Here is an 18,414-nt window from a genome sequence, read left to right on the forward strand (position 1 = left end):
CCAGCTGGGCTCAAGAACTCGACGCGTGGATCGACCGAGTGATGCTCATTCAAGGTGAAAGAGAAATGGTGGCGTTTTACGATGCGAGATCTGGACTCCTACTTGAGCTTACTAGCACTGGATGCGTTCTCCTTGGTTCGCGCTTGCGGCGATTCGTGAGGATGGGACGCTGAAGAATAGGGGAGTGGGATAGGGATGATGTATTGAGCTGAGATGGTCCAACTAAAATATCAACGTGCAATTTTCGAGGGCTCATGATTATACGATAAAACTTTAGACTTTAACCAAGACTGCAGCGTTGCAGCAGTTGAAAGCAGTATTGTCAGTGGTTCCGTTGGGGTCAACTTGACTGTTACTTGATGTGGCACAAGCATGCCTTCTATATGGCCCTATTACTCATGTCTCTAAATTAAATCTACAGCACGAATCTAAAGTTTGGGTTCTCGTGAGGATTCTCAGAAGCACCAGCCAGTAGCAGATGAGTCGGCACATCTGCGCTCGTCCAGTTGACGCCCTGGGCCGTGTTTCGTAGAGCATTTTGCCTCTGCATCCACAGCCTCATAAGAATGGTTACGATGATTGCAGCAGCCAAGAAAGAATAGTTGGTCACCAAAGCAGGAATGTACTTTGGCGCACTGTCAGGAGTAAAGACGTTGCTCGAGACGAGGCCGGCTGCGTTGCCGAAGAAGGTGATGAAGGCAATGTTGCTATTTGAGATTAACATGACAGGACTCAACAGTCGATATAAGGGACTTACAACGCGCGCCTGTCTTCGGAGAGAATGTTGTTTTGGTGCCACGAGTGAAACACGATAGATGGAGTGAAACAACCACCGACAATGAGGAAGACTGCAAAGTAGGCGACGCCGATATGGCTCTCGACATCAATCGAGGCAATAATGATGAAGCCAGTACAAGACTAATATACATTAGTAAATAGTTGAAGAATGATTTACGTTGGACCCACAAGTGTGAAGGCTGAGAGCAAGTGATATGTTCGCTCACGGAAGTAATCCGAGCTGATGGCAGTGCTGAAGAGAAGAACAGCAGACACCATGTAGGGAGGAACAGTGTACAGGTTGGTCTTGACAGCCGAGTAGCCCTTGAATCGTGTCAGATGCAGTATTTAGTAGGTGCTTCAATGTCACTCACAAGCTTGGCAACAATAAGAGGCGTAAAGTTTCCGACAGATGCATTGGTAACTCCAAAGCAGAAGGCGATAAAAGCCCAGGCCCAAAGCTTCCAGTCTCTCAAGGGGGCAAAGAAGTCGCGGATCTGAAACTTGGATCCCACAGCTTGAGAGGCATCGCGGAGGGATCGGAGACGGCAGATTTCTCGCTCCCGGTCTGTAAGGAATGAGGACTCCTTGTGAGGGGGGTGAGGTAGAAAGACACTGGACTTGTTAGTTGAATATCCTCATATATAACCACAGCTTGGTTTTGATAGGTAATAGGGGTAGAACATACAGAGCAATCAGCCCAATAGTGATTGTCAGAGCACCCTCGACTAGATAAAGGCACTGCCAATCATGCAAAGATCCCTCAATCTGGAACAAACCAAAGGCAATCAAACCAGAGAATGCTCCTGAAAAGGTCTGACTGCCATAGAACGGGGCGATTCTCTTGGCCAACTCATCTCTCTTGTACCACTGAGTCTAGTAAAAGACACCGCCGACTCCAAAGCCAGCTTCAGCCATACCCAGAAGAATCCGGAGAGCAGCGAGACCGGCAAAGTTCTTGCATGCTGGGGAGAGGATTACGGTGGTTCCCCAGAAGAGGAGGTAGCAGGGCAGTGTCCACCTGGCTGAGAGCTTGCGGGTGAACATGTTTGCTGGCACAGTCAAGCTATTAACATGGTTAATGTTACATCTAGAACGATGGAAAGCTTATACTTACGCGCAGTATGGGACGTAAAATACAGAGACCAGGATGTTGTACTCATGTTTGGTGAATCCGAGGTCGACATCAATACCATCAGTCTTGGCAGCACCTAAGTTATTTCGATCTAGAGCACTGATATAAAGTTAGACTTGCGATTTCAGAAAATTAAAGGAGAAAACCTACTTGAACAGGTACATGAAGAAAAGGAGAGGTAGGACTCGAAGATCAATCTTTCGGACAACCCTCCTCTCCTCCTTGGAAGGTTCTTCATGGACATCGATATGAGGCTTCACGCCTCCTTCCTTAAGAACGTGTGATGCCACCATGGGATCTGATATATCCTTAGAGGATGCCATTTTTGGGGTTGCTTAACGTTGGTTTTGACACTGCCATACTGTGGAAGCTGTTATCTAGACATCCTATATATGCACCTGTCGAACAGTTCGACACCGAAAAACATGGGATGAGACTAGGTGAATCATGCTAATACCGACCCTCTATTACGCCATATCAACACAGTCGTTAAAAACTCGCTTCCCCGCCGCTGTTGGACCAGGTTACATGGTATAGATCAACGGGGTCTCCAACGAACTGGGCTCACTCCTATCTAAACAGGGAATAACACGGCCCTGCCCAAGTGGATTCGCGCGCCTAGTCTTGCCGCATAACTACTAGCATAGGATTCATGTCCTAGATGGATCGTCTAAGCGAGTCGTTGACTTGTCGCTCGCCATTGGGTCCCGGGGTTTGAAGCTATTCGGATCCATGCATGCGCGGAAATAAGTTTATCTGCTGACTCGGGGGAATTTGTATGGTTTCCAATCATGGTGCAGAGACGCCGTCTCTATAAGTTTGGGTACAGTCTAGGGCTTCTATATATTTGTTTAGGTATAGTCTATCTCTTCTAAATCACCGACCCCCGAAGATGGAGCGTCTTCAAGTTATCCACACGCCGTCTACGTTCGTTGACCCCGGCGAGATACCGCGGCGTCCATTCATCCTGCCACTCCAACAGACCGAGGCTGTCACCGCCTGCACCCGCGAGGATCGAATGTAGCTGGTTCAGGAACTCGACGCTGCCTGGGTACTTGTTGTAGTGGAAGAGCGCCGTCTTGTGATCCACCTCTTCGAGCCGCTTCTTTTCCCACTCTTCCATTTCCAATATCGGGGGCAGCTTTAGTTTTCCGGAGAGGTACGATGCTACCAGTGCAGCTTGGTATTCAAAAATTCTGAAAGAGACGCTGTTTTGAACAAGACCGACAAACGAGAGAGTAGGGTCTTTCCTCCAAAAAGTGTGTAGGTAAGTTCCTGGGACCCAATCTGCAGTGAAATTTTCGTCGTAATTATGAACTGCTTGAGGCGGGGATAGGAAAGGAAACGAGACGTGGTATCCCGTGGCAAAGATGATGGCATCTGGTCGAACTGGAGGACCACCATCCTTGAAGAAGTAATCTCCTGTGCTTGGATCGACATGGCTTGACTCGGGTCGCACCGATATTCCTTCAACCCCTTCCAAGGAAGTAGGATACATCCAGCTTACGCTCCGATGGGAGACGGTGAGGCTGGATACGACGGGCATAAGATCACGAATAAGATCTAGGGCGGTAATGCCGTTGCCGACAATGATGACAGTCTGTTGTGTCAGAATTGCTTATTCACGGTGTAAGCTGCGGCAACTTACCTTGTTCTTATAAGCTTGAACTGATCGAAAGTACTTGGAATGTAGAGCACGGCCTGGAAAGTTCCGATTGTACTCTTGGAGGCCTGGTATTGAAGGAATTTTGGGAACCCAGTAGATACCAGTCGCTACGACAAGGGCATCAAACGACTCTTCGTACCAATAATCCTCTTCAGGCTCGGACCTTCTCAACGTCAAGACCCATTTTGAGTCCTGTTTAGAGGCTCGCTCAAGAGTGGTGTTCAAGACAAGAAAGTCGGCATGTCTCGCATGAAGCTTCTGGATATACTTCAAGACACGGGCTGCAGAGGGAAACATTGGATCAGTGTCCTCGGCCGGGGGAGTCTTGTCAACTTGGGAGAAGTGAACATAGGTATAAGACATGATTTCCTAGCATTATGAGTAAAATACAACTTTTGGCTGTTTCGAAATCACATACAACGTTGACGTTTGTAGTCAGAGTCTCGTATACTGGCGCAGTAGTCCATCTTTGCAGTTGTTGCTTTGGCGTTCGCGCTGGCAGTGTAGAAGGCGGTTGAACAGGAGGATCTACAAGACTCGGATGAATCATAGGATCAGCAGGCGGTACATCAGGATCCGGATCAAAGTTCCTATCAATCGTCAGTCGAGTATAGCTTCAACTCGAGACTGAAGTCGTACCATGCCCCTCCAACTTCAGCCCTCCGCTCAAACACCTTGATCACGTCAAACGCATTGCTCCTCCTGAGGGCCTCTGCAGCTGCTGCCCCAGATGGACCTGCGCCGATTACGGCGACGCTCTTGACTGTTGACATGTCGGAGCGTGAAGCGATGGGTTGGGGAATATGTGTGAGTGTCTCAAGTTGATTGGGCCGTCTTTATCACCGGCCTTATATCCGGAAGATACCGTCGTACAAATAGAAAAGAAACGACGAATCCTTGATGATTTAAAGATTCGCAAGCTGTAGCTCAAATAGCATCATCGACTTCCCCACAGCTTTGATATCCCCGGGGGGTTTACGGTTACATGCACCCGATGGCTTGAGTCATGGACCCGGACATAAAGGGATCTAGAGACGAGTTGAAGGATTGTAGTTAACTAATGTCAACCGGGATTTATAGACGCCGTTGATGATCACGCAATGGAGACTAACTAGATACGAAATGATACTCCAGTTTGGAGACGACTCTTCGGCTGGCGTTTCTTGATATCTTTCCCGTCGGCTTACACCCGAGTTGAGGGGACCTGATTGCCCACAACCCATATACAGTGGTATTTGGAGTTGAACGAGACTGGCAACAACTTGATTCAATATCCAAGCCATTCATCATGACCAGTCCAGCTAGTTCAATCATCATTATTGGTATAGCCAGCCACTGACCCCTTCTTTTGGTATCTCTTATTAATGCGTTTTAGGCGCTGGTGTGTTTGGACTGTCCTCGGCATTGCACTTGCAACAACGCGGCTACCGAGATATCAAGATATTCGACAAACAAGATTATCATGCTTCAGAGTACTCACCCTTCAACGGAGGTGACTCGGCGTCATCTGGTGAGTGTTAAGCCGTTACGTCCTGTCTCAGACTAACACACTGCCATCAGACAGCCACAAGGTCATCCGCAGTGCATACGGAGACTCAGCCATACTTCAAGACCTAGCAAACCGCGCCATAGACAAATGGAAGCAATGGAACAAGGAATCTGGCCAGGAACTATTCCAAAACATCGGCTGGGCACGTCTCACAGACATTGGCAGACCCCAAGACGTCGACATTGAGACCTTCAAGACAATGAGCGAGGCTGGATTAGGCCAGACGCAGTACTTTCTGCACTCAGAGCAAGATCTTAAAAGAGCAGAAGCCGATGGATGGGGTGGTGCCCGTCTTGATCAGTTTCAACGACGCAGTCGAGGTCTCGCGCTTGACGGCGTCTTTGACTCCAATGCAGGATTGGCTAACGCTGACTTGGCATGCAAGTATGCCCTTGACCTTATAGAACAGGAAGGCGCAGAGACCTACTTTGGGGACAAGGGCGAGTTATCGTCCTTGATTAGAGATGACAAAGACGCTCGTCGGGTCATCGGGATCGTGACCAAGGATGGGGAGCGTCACTTTGCGGACTTGGTCATTGTTGCTGCGGGCCCGTTTTCTCCTCTCATCGTTCCAGAACTGAAGAGCTTCATGACGACCACGGCTGGAAACTTTGTCTTCATCAAAGTACCTGAGCATTTGCAGCATCGTTACCGCGCTGATGTGTTTCCGACTTGGGCTTGGAACTATGCTGGTAGCTCAGAAAGTGGAGGACTTACCGGTTTTCCCTTGGACAGTGAGTTCCTTGATGCTTTCCCCTATTTTCTCCCGCTGGACGACTCGCGCTTTGTTCTTTGTGTTGCAAAACTGACCAAAGTAGGAAACGGCATTCTCAAAATCTCGTATCGATCTCTGAAATGGACAAACCCATCAGACACAGACTCGGAAACACCCTTCTCAGCCCCAGCAACGGCTGAAGAGGTAGAGAAGCGAGGACCACCGCTCTCACCGATCGCAGAGGCCAAGGACATTATAAGGGAGAATCTGCCAGATTTGGTCGGGGCAGAGATTACGGCGGTAAAGATGTGTTGGTATGCAGGCACTGTTGATCTCGACTTTGTTATCGATCGTGTACTGGAGACTGGAGGTCTTTTGGTCGTCACTGGTGGAAGTTTTCATGGTGAGTTATCTGCACAAGTTGGAGACTTGGCGCTTACAGATTATAGGCTTCAAATTCTTGCCCGTTCTGGGCGAGTACGTGGTAGATGTATTGGAAGGGAAGGAGAATAAGTACACACAATTCTGGCGCTGGAGAACTCCTACAAAAGAACAACAAGAGAGGATTCTACACAACACTCAATCGAACGAGAGGGTGTGGGCAAAGCAGAAGCTGGCCACTCCCGAAGATCTCAAGTGGTAGGCCCCAATTGAGCCTCATAGGGCGCCGATAAGGAGGGGTATATGCTCCTTCCGATTTCTGCTATGATTTGCGGGACAAGACGTTGCATTTGAAACGTGTCACGGCGTGGTGATTTGTCTTGCTTCCTGGGGTGTATGGCGATATAAGGCTGTGAGAGGAGGACGAGCATGTGGTGGACCAGGGCCTTGAAGAAGGCATGTCAAAATAGATAATCACATTCTATGAACAGAATATCTTGAAATGTACTCATGTTTCTGTCAACTACCCAAGATGGTGTTGTCGGTTAGACAGGAACATCTCGATTGGAGGCATGAGGTTGTATCGGAAACAACCTTAAAGGAATCTAGTGCCCGTGTCTGCATGGCTTGGCAACAAGTTCACCCATCAAAATCAATGCTGACACTGCAACTCCAACAGAAAAAAGGTTGCCCGCTTACAACCACCTTTTCAAGGCTGAGGCTGACTCCTCCCCCACTAGTACTACCCAGCGATGCATAGCAAGAAAGAGTGGCTGACTGTGTTGCTGCTGAGAGCCAAATACAGTTATATTACTCTAGCCGAGAATCTTGGCCAGGCTGAGCAACTGGTTTTCCTACTTTAGTTTCCTCCATGATTAGGTTTGTCAGGCTTGGAGGAAACTTGGCCTTCACGTTTCGGACTTGACCAACAAAGGGTCAAGGTTGGCATTCTGGCCAGTGCAGCACCATGAAACTCGTAATTCCAAGCAAGTTCAATATGTTAGAGTGGTTGCATGACCTAAAAGATTCGCTGAATCCTAAAGTTCCTTTGTTCCCTCCCTGCTGCTGTTGGTTGGGTACGACCCTCCACCACCACAAGCCCTTCCAAGAAAACCCAACATGCTAATTGCATCCCTCAGCAGGATCGAATGCAGCTAAATGCAGCGCCTCGTTGGGAAGCACAGATGTCGATGAGCAAATCCAGGTGGTCTCCCTCAGCCCCCAGAGGAGGAGGGGGGGTTCACCAACTTCAGCTGCCCTCGTACACCCTCTTTGTCCTGTACTCGTGTCCACGTAGTGATAAAGTGCTTCATGACTCAGCTCCCGTGTTCCATCTGTCCTTCCTTCCTCTCCTTCTTCTTCTTATTGTGCTGTCAGTTCTCTCATGCTTTGAAATCATCTGCTTGCTATCCACAAGGCTTGAGATCAGATCCCGAGTGATCCTGTTACAATGCTGCCGAGTCCCTTCGTTATACTCCCGGCCCTCCTTGCTGCGGTATGGGCCGCTGGAGGACCTGAGGCTCCTACCGTTTCTGGCTTTCTGACAGAGACCCTCGATGCTACGTCTACAGTTGCTGAGGCTGCAACAACTGCTTCGTCTTCAGGGGCAGCAACTCACACAGTCAATGTTGGAGCGGTAGGTTATATCGAGTGTATGAGAAGTTACACCTTGCTGATGGCTTCATAGTCTGGACACAAGTTTACCCCTGCCGAAGTCAAAGCCGAGGTCGGCGACGTTATCGAATGGCGCTTCTATCCCAGCGGGCACTGGATCATCCGAGGAGACTTTGAGCACCCATGTATCCCCTACGAATACGTCGACCTAAACAGAGAAGGGTTCTCGAGTGGTGCTCAAAAGGTCCAGGCCATCACTGATGATGTGAGTGAATTCTTGTCCAGTTACTACCCATCCTGATGCTGACATGTCCAGGCTCCCCGATTCCGAGTTCGAGTCAATAATACCGATCCCATCTTCTTTTACTGTGGTGCACCCGGATCCTGCGTAAAGTGGCACATGATGGGCGTGGTGAATCCCGTAAGAGTTCTTTGTGCCCTTCTTAAAGCGAATGATTGTTAATCAGAGGACAGTCCAAGAATGAAACCCTCGACATGTGGCTCGAAAAGGCCAAAGATGTCGACTACCAGCTACGACCTGGAGAACCATGGCCTACCGAAGACGATCACCCCAGTGAGACTGCGAGTCCCAAAGAATCAGATCGAGAAGAGGATGACGAAGACACATCATCAAACCTTTCCCCTGGTGCCATTGCCGGAATCGCCATCGGAAGTGCTGCAGTGTTACTCTTGGCCGGCGCCTTGCTCTACCTCTGCGGAAGACGAGGTGGCTTCGACAAGGCATACCGCAAGAGTTTCCGTGGTACTCCCAATCCTCCGGTCGCAGAAACACAATACAACTCTCCTAATCCTTCTGGATCTCCTTGGGATGTGAACAAACCACTACCAGGCGTAGTAGCAGCTCCCTTCGGCCAAAGCCCACCCATGAGCCCTCACCAATCCGTCGGCTACGGAACACACCCCGCAACGCTGGCAGCAATGATGGCCCAAGCCCAAACCCAGGACGGAACAATAGGGTCGTACTAGTGAGTTATCTCTCTCTTCTTCTTTCCGTGTGGCTGTGTTTGCTAACCCGGGCGGCGTCCAGCAGTGACACTTATACGCAGCATCCCGCGCCTTCGCCCTCGCAGGGTGGCACGACGCCGAAGCCCCCCGAGCAAACTGCACCCGCCGAATTGCCTGCCTCTGCGGATCCTGGCAACTCGCCTCTGCCGACCTATAATAACAACAACAACAACAACAACAACAGTCGATCACAAGTGTTTTCATGGGCGGGTGAGGAGACTGGCTACCGTTCGACCAACAAGTAGTTTAACGGTATGTGTACATGTTAGATTTGAAGTGTTGCGGCGTTCAAAGTTGGGTACATGCGGAGTCTCTTTGTGCTGGTTGGCTTTGGTGTTACATGGCAGTTTGTATACGCAATTCATCTTGGCGACATCACGAGTGGCTGTCTAATGCCGAGTTTATTGGACTCTCTCTGATGGAATCTAATATTAGTCCATTTGTATGTAGGTAGTTTTGGTCAATACTTGCAAATGAGAAAAGCCTCTTTGAGTTCCATCATCCTCAACCACGAGGGCAACTTAGATTAACGGAAAGCCTACTTGCCGAAAACCAAGCCTTCCCTTCTCATTCTGACAAACAAAGAGTTGCTGACTCGTCGTCAGCTGACCAGGGCCCTTGCGCTGATGATGTCCGGAATACCTAGCCATGCTGACGCTTGTCATTCCTACCCCTTGCCAACACATGCACATTCCACTCGATGTGCATGCCTCTTCACTGCAATTTTAACCCCCCTCGAGCCAGCAATAACCACCCACGCCAACAACCACGAAGAGGCAGAAGACGGGTCAACACCATGCCAAGTTGTGCTTGACTGCTATATGCGCTTCAGGTTGACCAATTGCTCGTGCTGTTGCTAGAACACTCAAGTTGAGTTGTTGGGTACGCATGGGAACACAATGACGCTGAGAAGTTGTGACGGCGACAGTCGTGAGCAGTAAAGGTGAACAACCCTATACCTTGTAACAGGGCTTAGACGGCGACACACCTTCGAGATCAAAATTGACTTGAAGGATCACAGGGATGCCACACACCCAACATTCACAGAATCAGGACCAAGTATTCGAAGAGCCGAACCGCCTTTTTTAATTCCCCATGCCGTATCTATCCCATCCTTAGAGAGACCCAATCCAGCCATGAGCAGCCAATCCTTGCACGCCGAAAAAAGACATGTAGGAGTCGACCAACAACCCGTTGTGCGCGTGAGCTTCTCCGAAATTCGTGAGGTGTCGTAACCGTGCGAGTCTTTAGAGATAGACCGCTTAGTCGAAGAGACCGAAGCCCATGTCCTCGTCGGACTCCTCAGCCTCCTCCTCCTTCTCCTCCTCCTTGGCCTCCTCGGCGGCGGCACCACCGGCGGCAGCACCACCGGCACCGGAGCCACCAGCACCGCCGGAGGGAACGGAAGCGAGCTTCTCAGAGCCCTCAGCAATGAGCTAGAGTAGAATTGTCAGCATGCTGTGTGCGTGTGGTGTTGTAGATCGGGTTGGCATACCTCCTGGATGTCCTTGCCCTTGAGCTCGGAGATCAGGGTCTCGAGGCGGGAGTCGTCAGCCTCAATGCCAACAGACTCAAGGACGGCCTTGATGTCAGAGGCAGAGGGAGAGGCGTTGCCGCCGAGGGTGAGGAGAAGGTAAGCTGCGAGGTGCTTCATTTTGAATGTGGTTTCTGGTCGAGCGCGTTAGGGCTGTGAACTTGAGGATTTGGAGTTGCGCTTTGCGACAAGTAAAACTCGACGGCGGGAGACCAGCGCGCAACAGGATTAAATACTTACTTCTGGAGTCAGAGGAGAACACGAGAAATCAATCAATTTAACCGCAAGTTGGGCGGAGACTGAAGCCTTCGAGTCCTTTGGTTAGGTATGGTTTTCGGTGTGACAAGGTAGAAAAAGTTCACGGCGTGACGAAGTTCAAGGCCAATTTTGATCCTGTGGGCTGCTAGCCGAATTTTTAGGGCGGGGCTGCGGGGATCCCCTGTGCCTTGTGCGTTTCTGTGGACTGCCCGGAAAAAGTCCCCCGCCGTGGTTCCGTGTCCCTCGCGCGCACAGCCACATGGTAGCCTGCCTCGTGCCGGGATATTGGTCACGTGTCCTGGCGCCGCGCTCCGGTGTGGCGTTTTCCCTGATTTCCTCCTTCGCCCATAAAGGTTGGCTGTCACTGATTCTTTGTTCTTCACGCAACTGTATGATTTTCCCCTTTGCAGTTTTGTGATCGCCTGAGCTCCAGGTGTCTTGGTTGCAAGTTTTGGGCCGATTCGACCTCGAACAAGCCATCTGTCGCCTCTGCGCCTCCCGCCACCAAGAACGCTTTTGAGTCTCACATTGTTTGCAAGACTTCAAAGTTCCTGACGACAGCAGACAAAGAGCAAAGCCCGACAAACTTTGCCGCCCGCTCAATGACTCACAATTCACGCACGAGCTTGCTTGCTCCTCTCTTACTCTGAGGGATCACCTCCACATATAGCCCTTCTCTGGCTCATCTCTGACGCGATGCCGGTGAGTGACTGACCCGGTGGCCAATCTTGGGAAAAATCGTTGACCATGGCCTTCAAGATCGGAGACCTCCTGGCCCAGATCAGTGGCGGCGACGATGGGGCGTCGCCGTCCCCCGCACAGAACCTCGCACGATCGAATACTCTACCCAAGAGGAAGGCCGACGATGACATTCGCCCGTTCGTCCCCAAGGCGCCTCGAGTCACGACGCTATCTACCACAGTGGCACCACGGACATCACAGCCGCCCAGACCCCGCCCTAACGAGACCTCGAGACCGACTCAACCATCACGTCCGCTCGATAGACCGACGCCTTCCCAGCGGCCATCAAATCCGATAAATGGTGGGGGTTCAAAACCCAATGTTTTGTCTTCGAGACCCATGAACGGGGGTAATCGGATCTCGAAGCCTGCCCCTCCCAGCAGGCCGTCCCCCGGCCCCTCGAACGCGCCTCCCGCCGCCCGTGGTGCACCACCGAAAAAGGGTTCTTTCGCTGAGATTTTGGCTCGGGCTCAACGAGCCCAGGCCACGATGGGTCAGGTCGGTAAGATCCAGCACAAGAAGGTCGAGGGTGGCAATATCAAGAGGGAGAAGGAGGAGGCCAAGGCAGCAAAGGCGGACCCTCGAGACGCTAAGAAGCCAGCAAGGCCAAGTCATCCTCCAGGCTACTCCGGCACGGCTAAACCAGGCCAACGGAATGGCACACCTGTCAATGGACAAAGCAGGGATCCACGTAACGGTCGTGATAGCAAGGCCCCGCCTCCGGCAAAGACAGAACGGGGCAAGGCAGCTGGAAGCAAGGCTTCTGGCAGAGCCGCAGCGGCTGCCGAGGAAGAAAAGAAGGTGAAGAAGGCCGTCACGGCAACCACGGGATACACCGGCACAGCAAGACCGAGGCCCGGGAATGCCACCAAGAAGAAGGATACCCCCCGCGGTGGAGCGTTACTCAGCGCTCCACGGGCTCCTCGTCCGGCGCGTTCAAAGTCACGTTTCGAAGACGAGTACGACGAAGACATGGACGATTTCATTGATTACGACGACGAGGAAGAGGATCAAGGTGGACCACGATATGATTATGCGTCTGACGGGTCCTCGGACATGGAGGCCGGTATGGACGAGCTCGATATCGAAGAACGCCGGGCAGAGCAGATTGCTCGCCGTGAGGATATTGAAGAGGAGCGACTTGAGAAGAGACTCAAGGCCGACAAGGAGGCGCGCAAGCGTCAAGCGGCCTTGGAAGCACTTCGTGCTCGACGTCGATGATCCAACTTCTTTGTTATGTCTTTATCGATGTCATCTCTTGGACAGGATGACCATTGGGCAGTAATCACGCCTCACATGGTACATCTCGATGAGGTTTTTGATCGAGTTACTCTACTCCAGTTGGTTCTTCAATCATCACACACTTATCCACCTGAAACAATACTTCACAACAACGCGAGCAACGGTCGAGGACTCGGAAACGGAGGCGTTTTATGAGATGTGCTTTTCTTTGCTCTCCCCTACTACAACGGCTTTTTATCTTGCTGCTTTTTCTCCCTTACCGCGTCTATTCCACACGCAGTAGGGACCACATTAGCGACGGAGTTGTCATCTTTCCCTCCCCTTTTTTCTCCTTTTTTTGATTTTTTTCGTCGCACACTGTCTTAAAGGGGGCGGCTGCATGGTTTTGGTCAAGACGGGGTAGGGGGCTCGGGCGGGGAAGGGAACCCAGATCGGGGATCACGAGTGGCTTTTCAAAGGGAACATTGGCGAGGATGGGGCTGTAGATAGTTACGGACACGTACACTGGATGACGCTTCAGAATGGTATCTTGTCTAGACGTAATTGCAAAACCCTACGAGCTGAGCTGCTACAGCTTCTGTCTGAGCTCCCAACCAAGCCTCCCTCTACTGTCACAAGTGTTTGAGCTTCTTCTCAACACCACCAACAGCCATAGACTGGCAGTCTATCACCTCATGTAGTTCTTTTGTTAGCAATAATGGTATCAATTTTGTAACGCACTCGCGTATGACACGTTTCCGCTTGGTAGTCTTCACACATCAGTGTGAGTCGCCACTTTGCAACTACACACTTGAAGCATCTCATCCACACACGTTCATAAGCAGGAGAGGACACAGTGAAAGCACAAACATAGGTAGTTTTCCCATTCCAAACACGTCTAGGAACTAGACGCCATTAGTGACCAGAGATTAGCTCAACGCCTGTGCCTAGCAAACCCAAACGTAAAAATTGACCCAGATAAGAAAACCAAAGGGGTCGATCACCGGAAGGCTCCAAACTGAAGCTCCAGCCGCCCGGATACAACCGACTTCAGGCACTTGATCCTCGACACGGAGCCCACTATAGGCAGTAACCCGCACGTCAAGCTCAAGTCAGTAACCGACCATCGTACTCATACACTAATCAAACAAAAAGGGCAGGATAGGGAACGTCCATCCGTGGGTAACTATCCATTTTCGGAACTTGAAAACGACTCCTGGTAGGCCATCCATATGGTCCTAAGTCCGGGTTGAGAGGTGACTATAGTAGGCCTTGACTCTCACGGCAGATCGTCGCTCTTGGATGACTTGCCGTTGGTGCTTCCATACGGTCTCAGCAGCCAGCCTTGATAGTGCTTGATTCCTTGGCTGTTGTTATTGTCGCCGGGAACAATGGAAGGTGGTGGGTTGCGACGAGGCAAAGCAGGCTCCCGCTTGACTGGAGGGGGAGGAAGGGAAGCCGGGGCATCGGGGAGCAAACTGGACGGAGGAGGTTGCGCGGGAAGCTCGGCCTTGGCCTTCTTGGTGACTTCGTCCTTGACCTCGGATGGATCAGCCGCGTCTATCGCTCCCTTTTTCCGGAGGTAATCGATGGACTGAAGGACAGTAAGGTCTTCCTGCTCCTTGTCGTTGAGAATCAAGCGTTGCTGAATAGTCAGACGTCCATTGTTGGCCTCGCGTTCTTTCATGGCGGCCTCTCGGACCTCGGGATCATGAACGAAGCGGCACTTGCCCTTCTTGCCGCATGTTCCACCAGTGGAATAATATTTGCAGTGTTTGGAAACGTCGGCTTTCTTTGCGGGAGGAGGTGGTGGAGGAGCGACGTGGGAACGAGTAGACATGACTTCTGGCTCGTCATCTGAAGACTCTTCGGACGGATCTCTCATCTCATCACCCTCATCCCCTTGTTCACGCTTTCGCTTGATCGACGACTCAACCTTGCGAAGCTGTCGCCGGAGCTTGTCGGCCTGTTTCTCCAGCGAGGAAGCCTTGTCTTCGCCATTTTGTGCCAGCTCGGCAGCCTTCTTAGCCTCAACACGGGCCTTTGTAGGGAAATGTTTCTTTCGATCCGCCAAGAACGCCGCGACATCTTGGATCCTGTAAAGAGTTAGGAGGGGTCAGTGGGAAATGGCTTGGCCACTTACTGGATGGTCTCTTGCCCGATCAGGTCAGTCAAGATCTTCTCTTCTCCCTCGTCGTCCTCAGACTCCGAGTCCATTCCAGGAGTCAAACCCAACGTGTTCATCTTCCGCTTCTTCTTCTTACCCAAGGTAGGAGGTTCAGGCTTGTTGTGATTGGAGTCATTGTGGCTAGGCTTGTTGTGATGGCGGGACTTGTCGTTTCCGTGGTAGCCTCCACGTCCTCGAGAGTTCCCATCTCTAAAGCCACCTCGGCCGCGGCGATTGTGGCCATAGTAGCCATCCTGGTGAGGTGGTCCAGGAGGCGGAGGAGGGCCAGGATAGGGATATTGCGCTGGGGGATAGGGGGCTGCCCGAGGATCATGAGGATATGGCTGGCCATAACCGTTAACAGGTGGTGCCATTCCTTCATGCTCATACCCAGGGCGAATGGGGCCGTTCATTGGAGGCTTTGGTCCACCACGGTCACTGTAGCCACCTCGTGGTCTGCCATTGCCGTAGTGGTTCTGAGGCGGTTGTCCTTGACCACCCCACTGGGATTGGTTAGGAGGGGGAGGAGGGCCTTGATAAGGGTATGGCTGGGGACCGCCATACGGAGGCTGCTGCGGGTACTGAGAAGGTGGGTAGGGCTGGGGAGCGTAGTTAGGGTGGTAATTGTTGGAAGACATGGGAGCGGGCGAATGCCCGTGAGGTGGAGGATGGCCATGTTCAGGTCCCCATTGGGGCTGCGGCGGTGGATAGCTTCCGGCCGGCGGGTGGGAGCCTCCATATGGAGGAGCATTGTGATGGGGAGGGTAGGGTTGACCACTGTACTCATAGTGACCTTGGGGTGATCCGTGGTAGTCACCGCGACCTCCATTGTAGTGGCCGCCGCGTCCTCCTCTGCCATGATGCGAGCCGCCTCGGCCCTGACCATGCTGGGGGTAGGATGGTGCTGGGGGTCCATAACTTGGGGGAGCAGAAGCCGATGGCGGCGGGGGAGGAGGGCCGTAACCGTAGCCTGACATGATGGAAAGTGTTGCTGGATGAAGGGATCTCGGATCTAGCGGGCGTAGGGAAGGTCTGCGCTGGTAGTGTTCAACCTCGTCGATAATCTTTTAAGCGATGACACACGATGGTTCGTTGCTTCGTTAGGATGGAAGATTCGGGCGTGTTTATAGCTTCTCGATGGCAGATTTCGTGGTCGACGTGTCGAGTGGGAAAAGGGTTCGCGGAGGCTGCAGAACGAAAAGGTTACGCACAGTAGAGTTGAAGTAAGGAAGAGAGATCAGAATCAGCGCCGAGAAGAGGAGGAGGAAAAGAAGAAATACGGTTCAAACGCGGAAATTCAGAAAAAGGCAGCAGCCGAGAATGGTCGCGGCTGCTTGTTTGATTCCCGTCGTCTCTAGAAAGAAGGAAGGCACGATGACGGCCGAGACGGAGCAGTGTGAAAGCTCCCTCCTTCCCCAAAAGCCCACTGCGACAAGCTGTTGGAAATTATCTGCACACCGCAATCGCAGCTGGTGGGTCGGCCCTTTTTCTGGCAGGCGGTGAGGCGGGTCTGCTAGGGAGCTAACTCCAAGAGGGTTAGCGCCAGCGGCATTCTTTTTCTGCCGCGACCAAGGCCGTTTCTTTGGTGCAGTCAACCACTCAAAGTGTTTGGGCCGCTGAGACACCCATGGGACGAAGAACCTCTTTCTTATGGCGCTTGACAAATATTTCGATTCTTTAGAGCAAGATTTAAGAAAGTCCCGATACTGACAGTGACTCTGGAGTGAGTCTCACGTGCTATCAGCATGTTCATCCTGGTAGGTTGCACCCCCACCAAGCGTCATCCAAGTGAAACCGTGACTGACACTCTCAGACCAAAATCGCCGACTTGGTGCAGATTGCGCCGGCAGACTTCTCCAAGCGGAGCAAGGAAGCCATTGAGGACAACATCAACGCCAAATACTCCAACAAGGTCATCCAGAAAATTGGTCTCTGCATATGCTTGTATGACCTGCAATGGGCCTCAGAAGGTCTCATCGGCCATGGCACTGGCCTGGTCAATGTCAATGGTTTGTCATATTGGCCTTTGAACTCTGATGACCTTCGCAGCTGATCAAGCGCAATCTCTAGTCGAGTTTCGCATGGTGGTGTTTCGTCCCTTCAAAGGTGAGGTCATGATGGCCAGAATATCAACCTCCACGCCCGAAGGCATCTACTTGCAGACGGATTTCTTCGCCGACATCTTTGTTTCGTATGAGTACCTACCACCGGGTGCCGAATTGTGTGTATTTCCGTTGGTGAATGGGTCATTGACCGACAGGCACTGACAATTTCCTACAGTAGTCATAGCCATCAACTCTGGGTCTGGAACGTTGATGAAGAGCAACGGCTCCTTTATGAAATGCACGAAATGGTCCGCTTCCAGGTCATCGATGAGGAGTGGCACGACCAAGCACCTGCTGGACCAAAAAAGCAAGAAGAAACGGAGGCAACGGCACCATACAGAATCAAGGGCAGCATGATTGCTGATGGACTAGGCCTGTGCCTCTGGTGGGACTAGTAGCTATAGAATTGGATACGACAAGGGACTGAGGATAGAGATTAGGGGCCAAGGAAAATGTGCCACGGCGTCTGTCGGCGTATGTATATTGCTCGTTCTATGAATCTACGATTTGATACCCGCCAAGAAACGCTCCTCGACATCGTCCAGGACCGAGTAGTGCTCGACGACAGCCAGGTTCTCAGCCTCGGCCTTGAACTGCTTGTGGGGGTCCTGACCGGGGCCAGCCATGGGGTTGGCCATCTGCTGTGCCTGCATCTGCTGGGCGACCTGGCTGGCAGCTGTATTGCGTTAGTTATTGAGTCTCAATGGTTGGGTGGAGTATGGATAGAGGCTTACCGTTGTCACTGCCAAGGAGAAAGACGTAGACAAACTGAAGACCAAAGATGCAAAGGAAGTACCAGCTGATGCTAGACATCCATCGGGGGTCCATCTCCTTGGTCTGCACACCAGCCTGCAGCATGCTCTTGAACTTGATGGTGATGGGGAAGGGCAATTTCACTATAAAAGTTAGACAAAGTCTCTACATGTCAACAGAACACATACTGATAACGTAGCCGCTGAAAAAAGCGTTGATCCAGCTCATAATGAGTGTATTGGGAATGATCATAGCCATGTTGTTCTTCATCATGCCCATCATACCATCCATGGCGCTGGGATCGGTCAGGGGGTTGGCAGGAGGTTGGCCCTTGCGGTCGGGCTCCTTTAGGTACGCTCCAGACTCGAAGCCAGCGGTCAGAACATCGCGGCGAGCCTCAAAGGCCTTCTGGGAGAGGGCGTGGTGGTTGGAGCGCAGAGCGACGCCGCGGGCAAGGGACCGCTGCTCACGCATAGCCTTATTGTCCTGCTTCTTAGGCGCGGTCGCCATAAGGACGGATGCGTAGTGGCGGAGGACACCGGTCAGGACCATGACGATGGTGATGGGGATGAGGATCCAGTAGCTGGGAGTTTCAGGTCAGCAATTGGCGTGAGGAGGAGCTTTCGAAGCTGTGCGTACAATAACTGGGGGTCCCTGTGAAGGGTCTGGATCGGAACTTGCACCATGATGTCGACAGTCGAGGGCGCGCAATTGGTGAGGCAGAGGCGAAGAGGTTGACGTCGTGTTGCGATGTAGCTGTTGGAGGTTGTGA

The 18,414-nt window shown here is 51.8% G+C and overlaps 9 protein-coding genes across 9 annotated transcripts; 4 read left to right on the plus strand and 5 right to left on the minus strand.

Annotated features, from left to right (window-relative positions):
• Positions 1 to 415: 415 nt before the first annotated feature.
• NECHADRAFT_95468 (uncharacterized protein) lies at positions 416 to 2,235 on the minus strand (the record flags this gene model as incomplete). The annotated part of the gene is made up of 9 exons (XM_003048862.1): positions 416 to 707; positions 758 to 918; positions 967 to 1,101; positions 1,152 to 1,392; positions 1,466 to 1,629; positions 1,666 to 1,843; positions 1,895 to 2,011; positions 2,063 to 2,109; positions 2,155 to 2,235. 9 exons carry the CDS (start codon positions 2,233 to 2,235, stop codon positions 416 to 418), a joined length of 1,416 nt encoding a protein of 471 aa, XP_003048908.1.
• A 466-nt stretch (positions 2,236 to 2,701) lies between these two features.
• NECHADRAFT_83702 (uncharacterized protein) lies at positions 2,702 to 4,351 on the minus strand (the record flags this gene model as incomplete). Its single annotated transcript, XM_003048863.1, has 5 exons — positions 2,702 to 2,751; positions 2,897 to 3,512; positions 3,561 to 3,947; positions 3,997 to 4,168; positions 4,218 to 4,351. 5 exons carry the CDS (start codon positions 4,349 to 4,351, stop codon positions 2,702 to 2,704), a joined length of 1,359 nt encoding a protein of 452 aa, XP_003048909.1.
• Positions 4,352 to 4,866: 515 nt separating this feature from the next.
• Positions 4,867 to 6,485, plus strand: NECHADRAFT_83703 (uncharacterized protein; the record flags this gene model as incomplete). The annotated part of the gene is made up of 5 exons (XM_003048677.1): positions 4,867 to 4,900; positions 4,954 to 5,088; positions 5,139 to 5,861; positions 5,946 to 6,245; positions 6,292 to 6,485. 5 exons carry the CDS (start codon positions 4,867 to 4,869, stop codon positions 6,483 to 6,485), a joined length of 1,386 nt encoding a protein of 461 aa, XP_003048723.1.
• Positions 6,486 to 7,673: 1,188 nt separating this feature from the next.
• On the plus strand, positions 7,674 to 9,108 carry NECHADRAFT_46724 (uncharacterized protein; the record flags this gene model as incomplete). Its single annotated transcript, XM_003048678.1, has 5 exons — positions 7,674 to 7,859; positions 7,911 to 8,102; positions 8,154 to 8,258; positions 8,312 to 8,814; positions 8,889 to 9,108. The coding sequence occupies 5 exons, from the start codon at positions 7,674 to 7,676 to the stop codon at positions 9,106 to 9,108; spliced, it is 1,206 nt and encodes a 401-aa protein (XP_003048724.1).
• A 694-nt stretch (positions 9,109 to 9,802) lies between these two features.
• NECHADRAFT_71015 (60S acidic ribosomal protein P2) lies at positions 9,803 to 10,725 on the minus strand. The gene is made up of 3 exons (XM_003048864.1): positions 10,638 to 10,725; positions 10,359 to 10,531; positions 9,803 to 10,299 (listed from the first exon to the last, which is right to left on the minus strand). Exons 2-3 carry the CDS (start codon positions 10,515 to 10,517, stop codon positions 10,126 to 10,128), a joined length of 333 nt encoding a protein of 110 aa, XP_003048910.1. The 5' UTR covers positions 10,518 to 10,531; positions 10,638 to 10,725; the 3' UTR covers positions 9,803 to 10,125.
• Positions 10,726 to 11,351: 626 nt separating this feature from the next.
• NECHADRAFT_95470 (uncharacterized protein) lies at positions 11,352 to 12,617 on the plus strand (the record flags this gene model as incomplete). Its single annotated transcript, XM_003048679.1, has 2 exons — positions 11,352 to 11,357; positions 11,415 to 12,617. The coding sequence occupies 2 exons, from the start codon at positions 11,352 to 11,354 to the stop codon at positions 12,615 to 12,617; spliced, it is 1,209 nt and encodes a 402-aa protein (XP_003048725.1).
• Positions 12,618 to 13,896: 1,279 nt separating this feature from the next.
• Positions 13,897 to 15,761, minus strand: NECHADRAFT_95471 (uncharacterized protein; the record flags this gene model as incomplete). Its single annotated transcript, XM_003048865.1, has 2 exons — positions 13,897 to 14,713; positions 14,761 to 15,761. 2 exons carry the CDS (start codon positions 15,759 to 15,761, stop codon positions 13,897 to 13,899), a joined length of 1,818 nt encoding a protein of 605 aa, XP_003048911.1.
• A 768-nt stretch (positions 15,762 to 16,529) lies between these two features.
• Positions 16,530 to 17,284, plus strand: NECHADRAFT_95472 (uncharacterized protein; the record flags this gene model as incomplete). The annotated part of the gene is made up of 4 exons (XM_003048680.1): positions 16,530 to 16,541; positions 16,598 to 16,793; positions 16,834 to 17,005; positions 17,065 to 17,284. The coding sequence occupies 4 exons, from the start codon at positions 16,530 to 16,532 to the stop codon at positions 17,282 to 17,284; spliced, it is 600 nt and encodes a 199-aa protein (XP_003048726.1).
• A 114-nt stretch (positions 17,285 to 17,398) lies between these two features.
• On the minus strand, positions 17,399 to 18,328 carry NECHADRAFT_8079 (uncharacterized protein; the record flags this gene model as incomplete). Its single annotated transcript, XM_003048866.1, has 4 exons — positions 17,399 to 17,565; positions 17,624 to 17,785; positions 17,831 to 18,225; positions 18,282 to 18,328. Coding segments are annotated over 4 exons (771 nt in total), but the record flags the coding sequence as incomplete, so codon positions are not given.
• Positions 18,329 to 18,414: the final 86 nt, after the last annotated feature.

The sequence above is a fragment of the Fusarium vanettenii genome, assembly GCF_000151355.1.
Source record: "Fusarium vanettenii 77-13-4 chromosome 8 genomic scaffold NECHAsca_10_chr8_2_0, whole genome shotgun sequence".
NCBI lineage: Eukaryota > Fungi > Ascomycota > Sordariomycetes > Hypocreales > Nectriaceae > Fusarium > Fusarium vanettenii.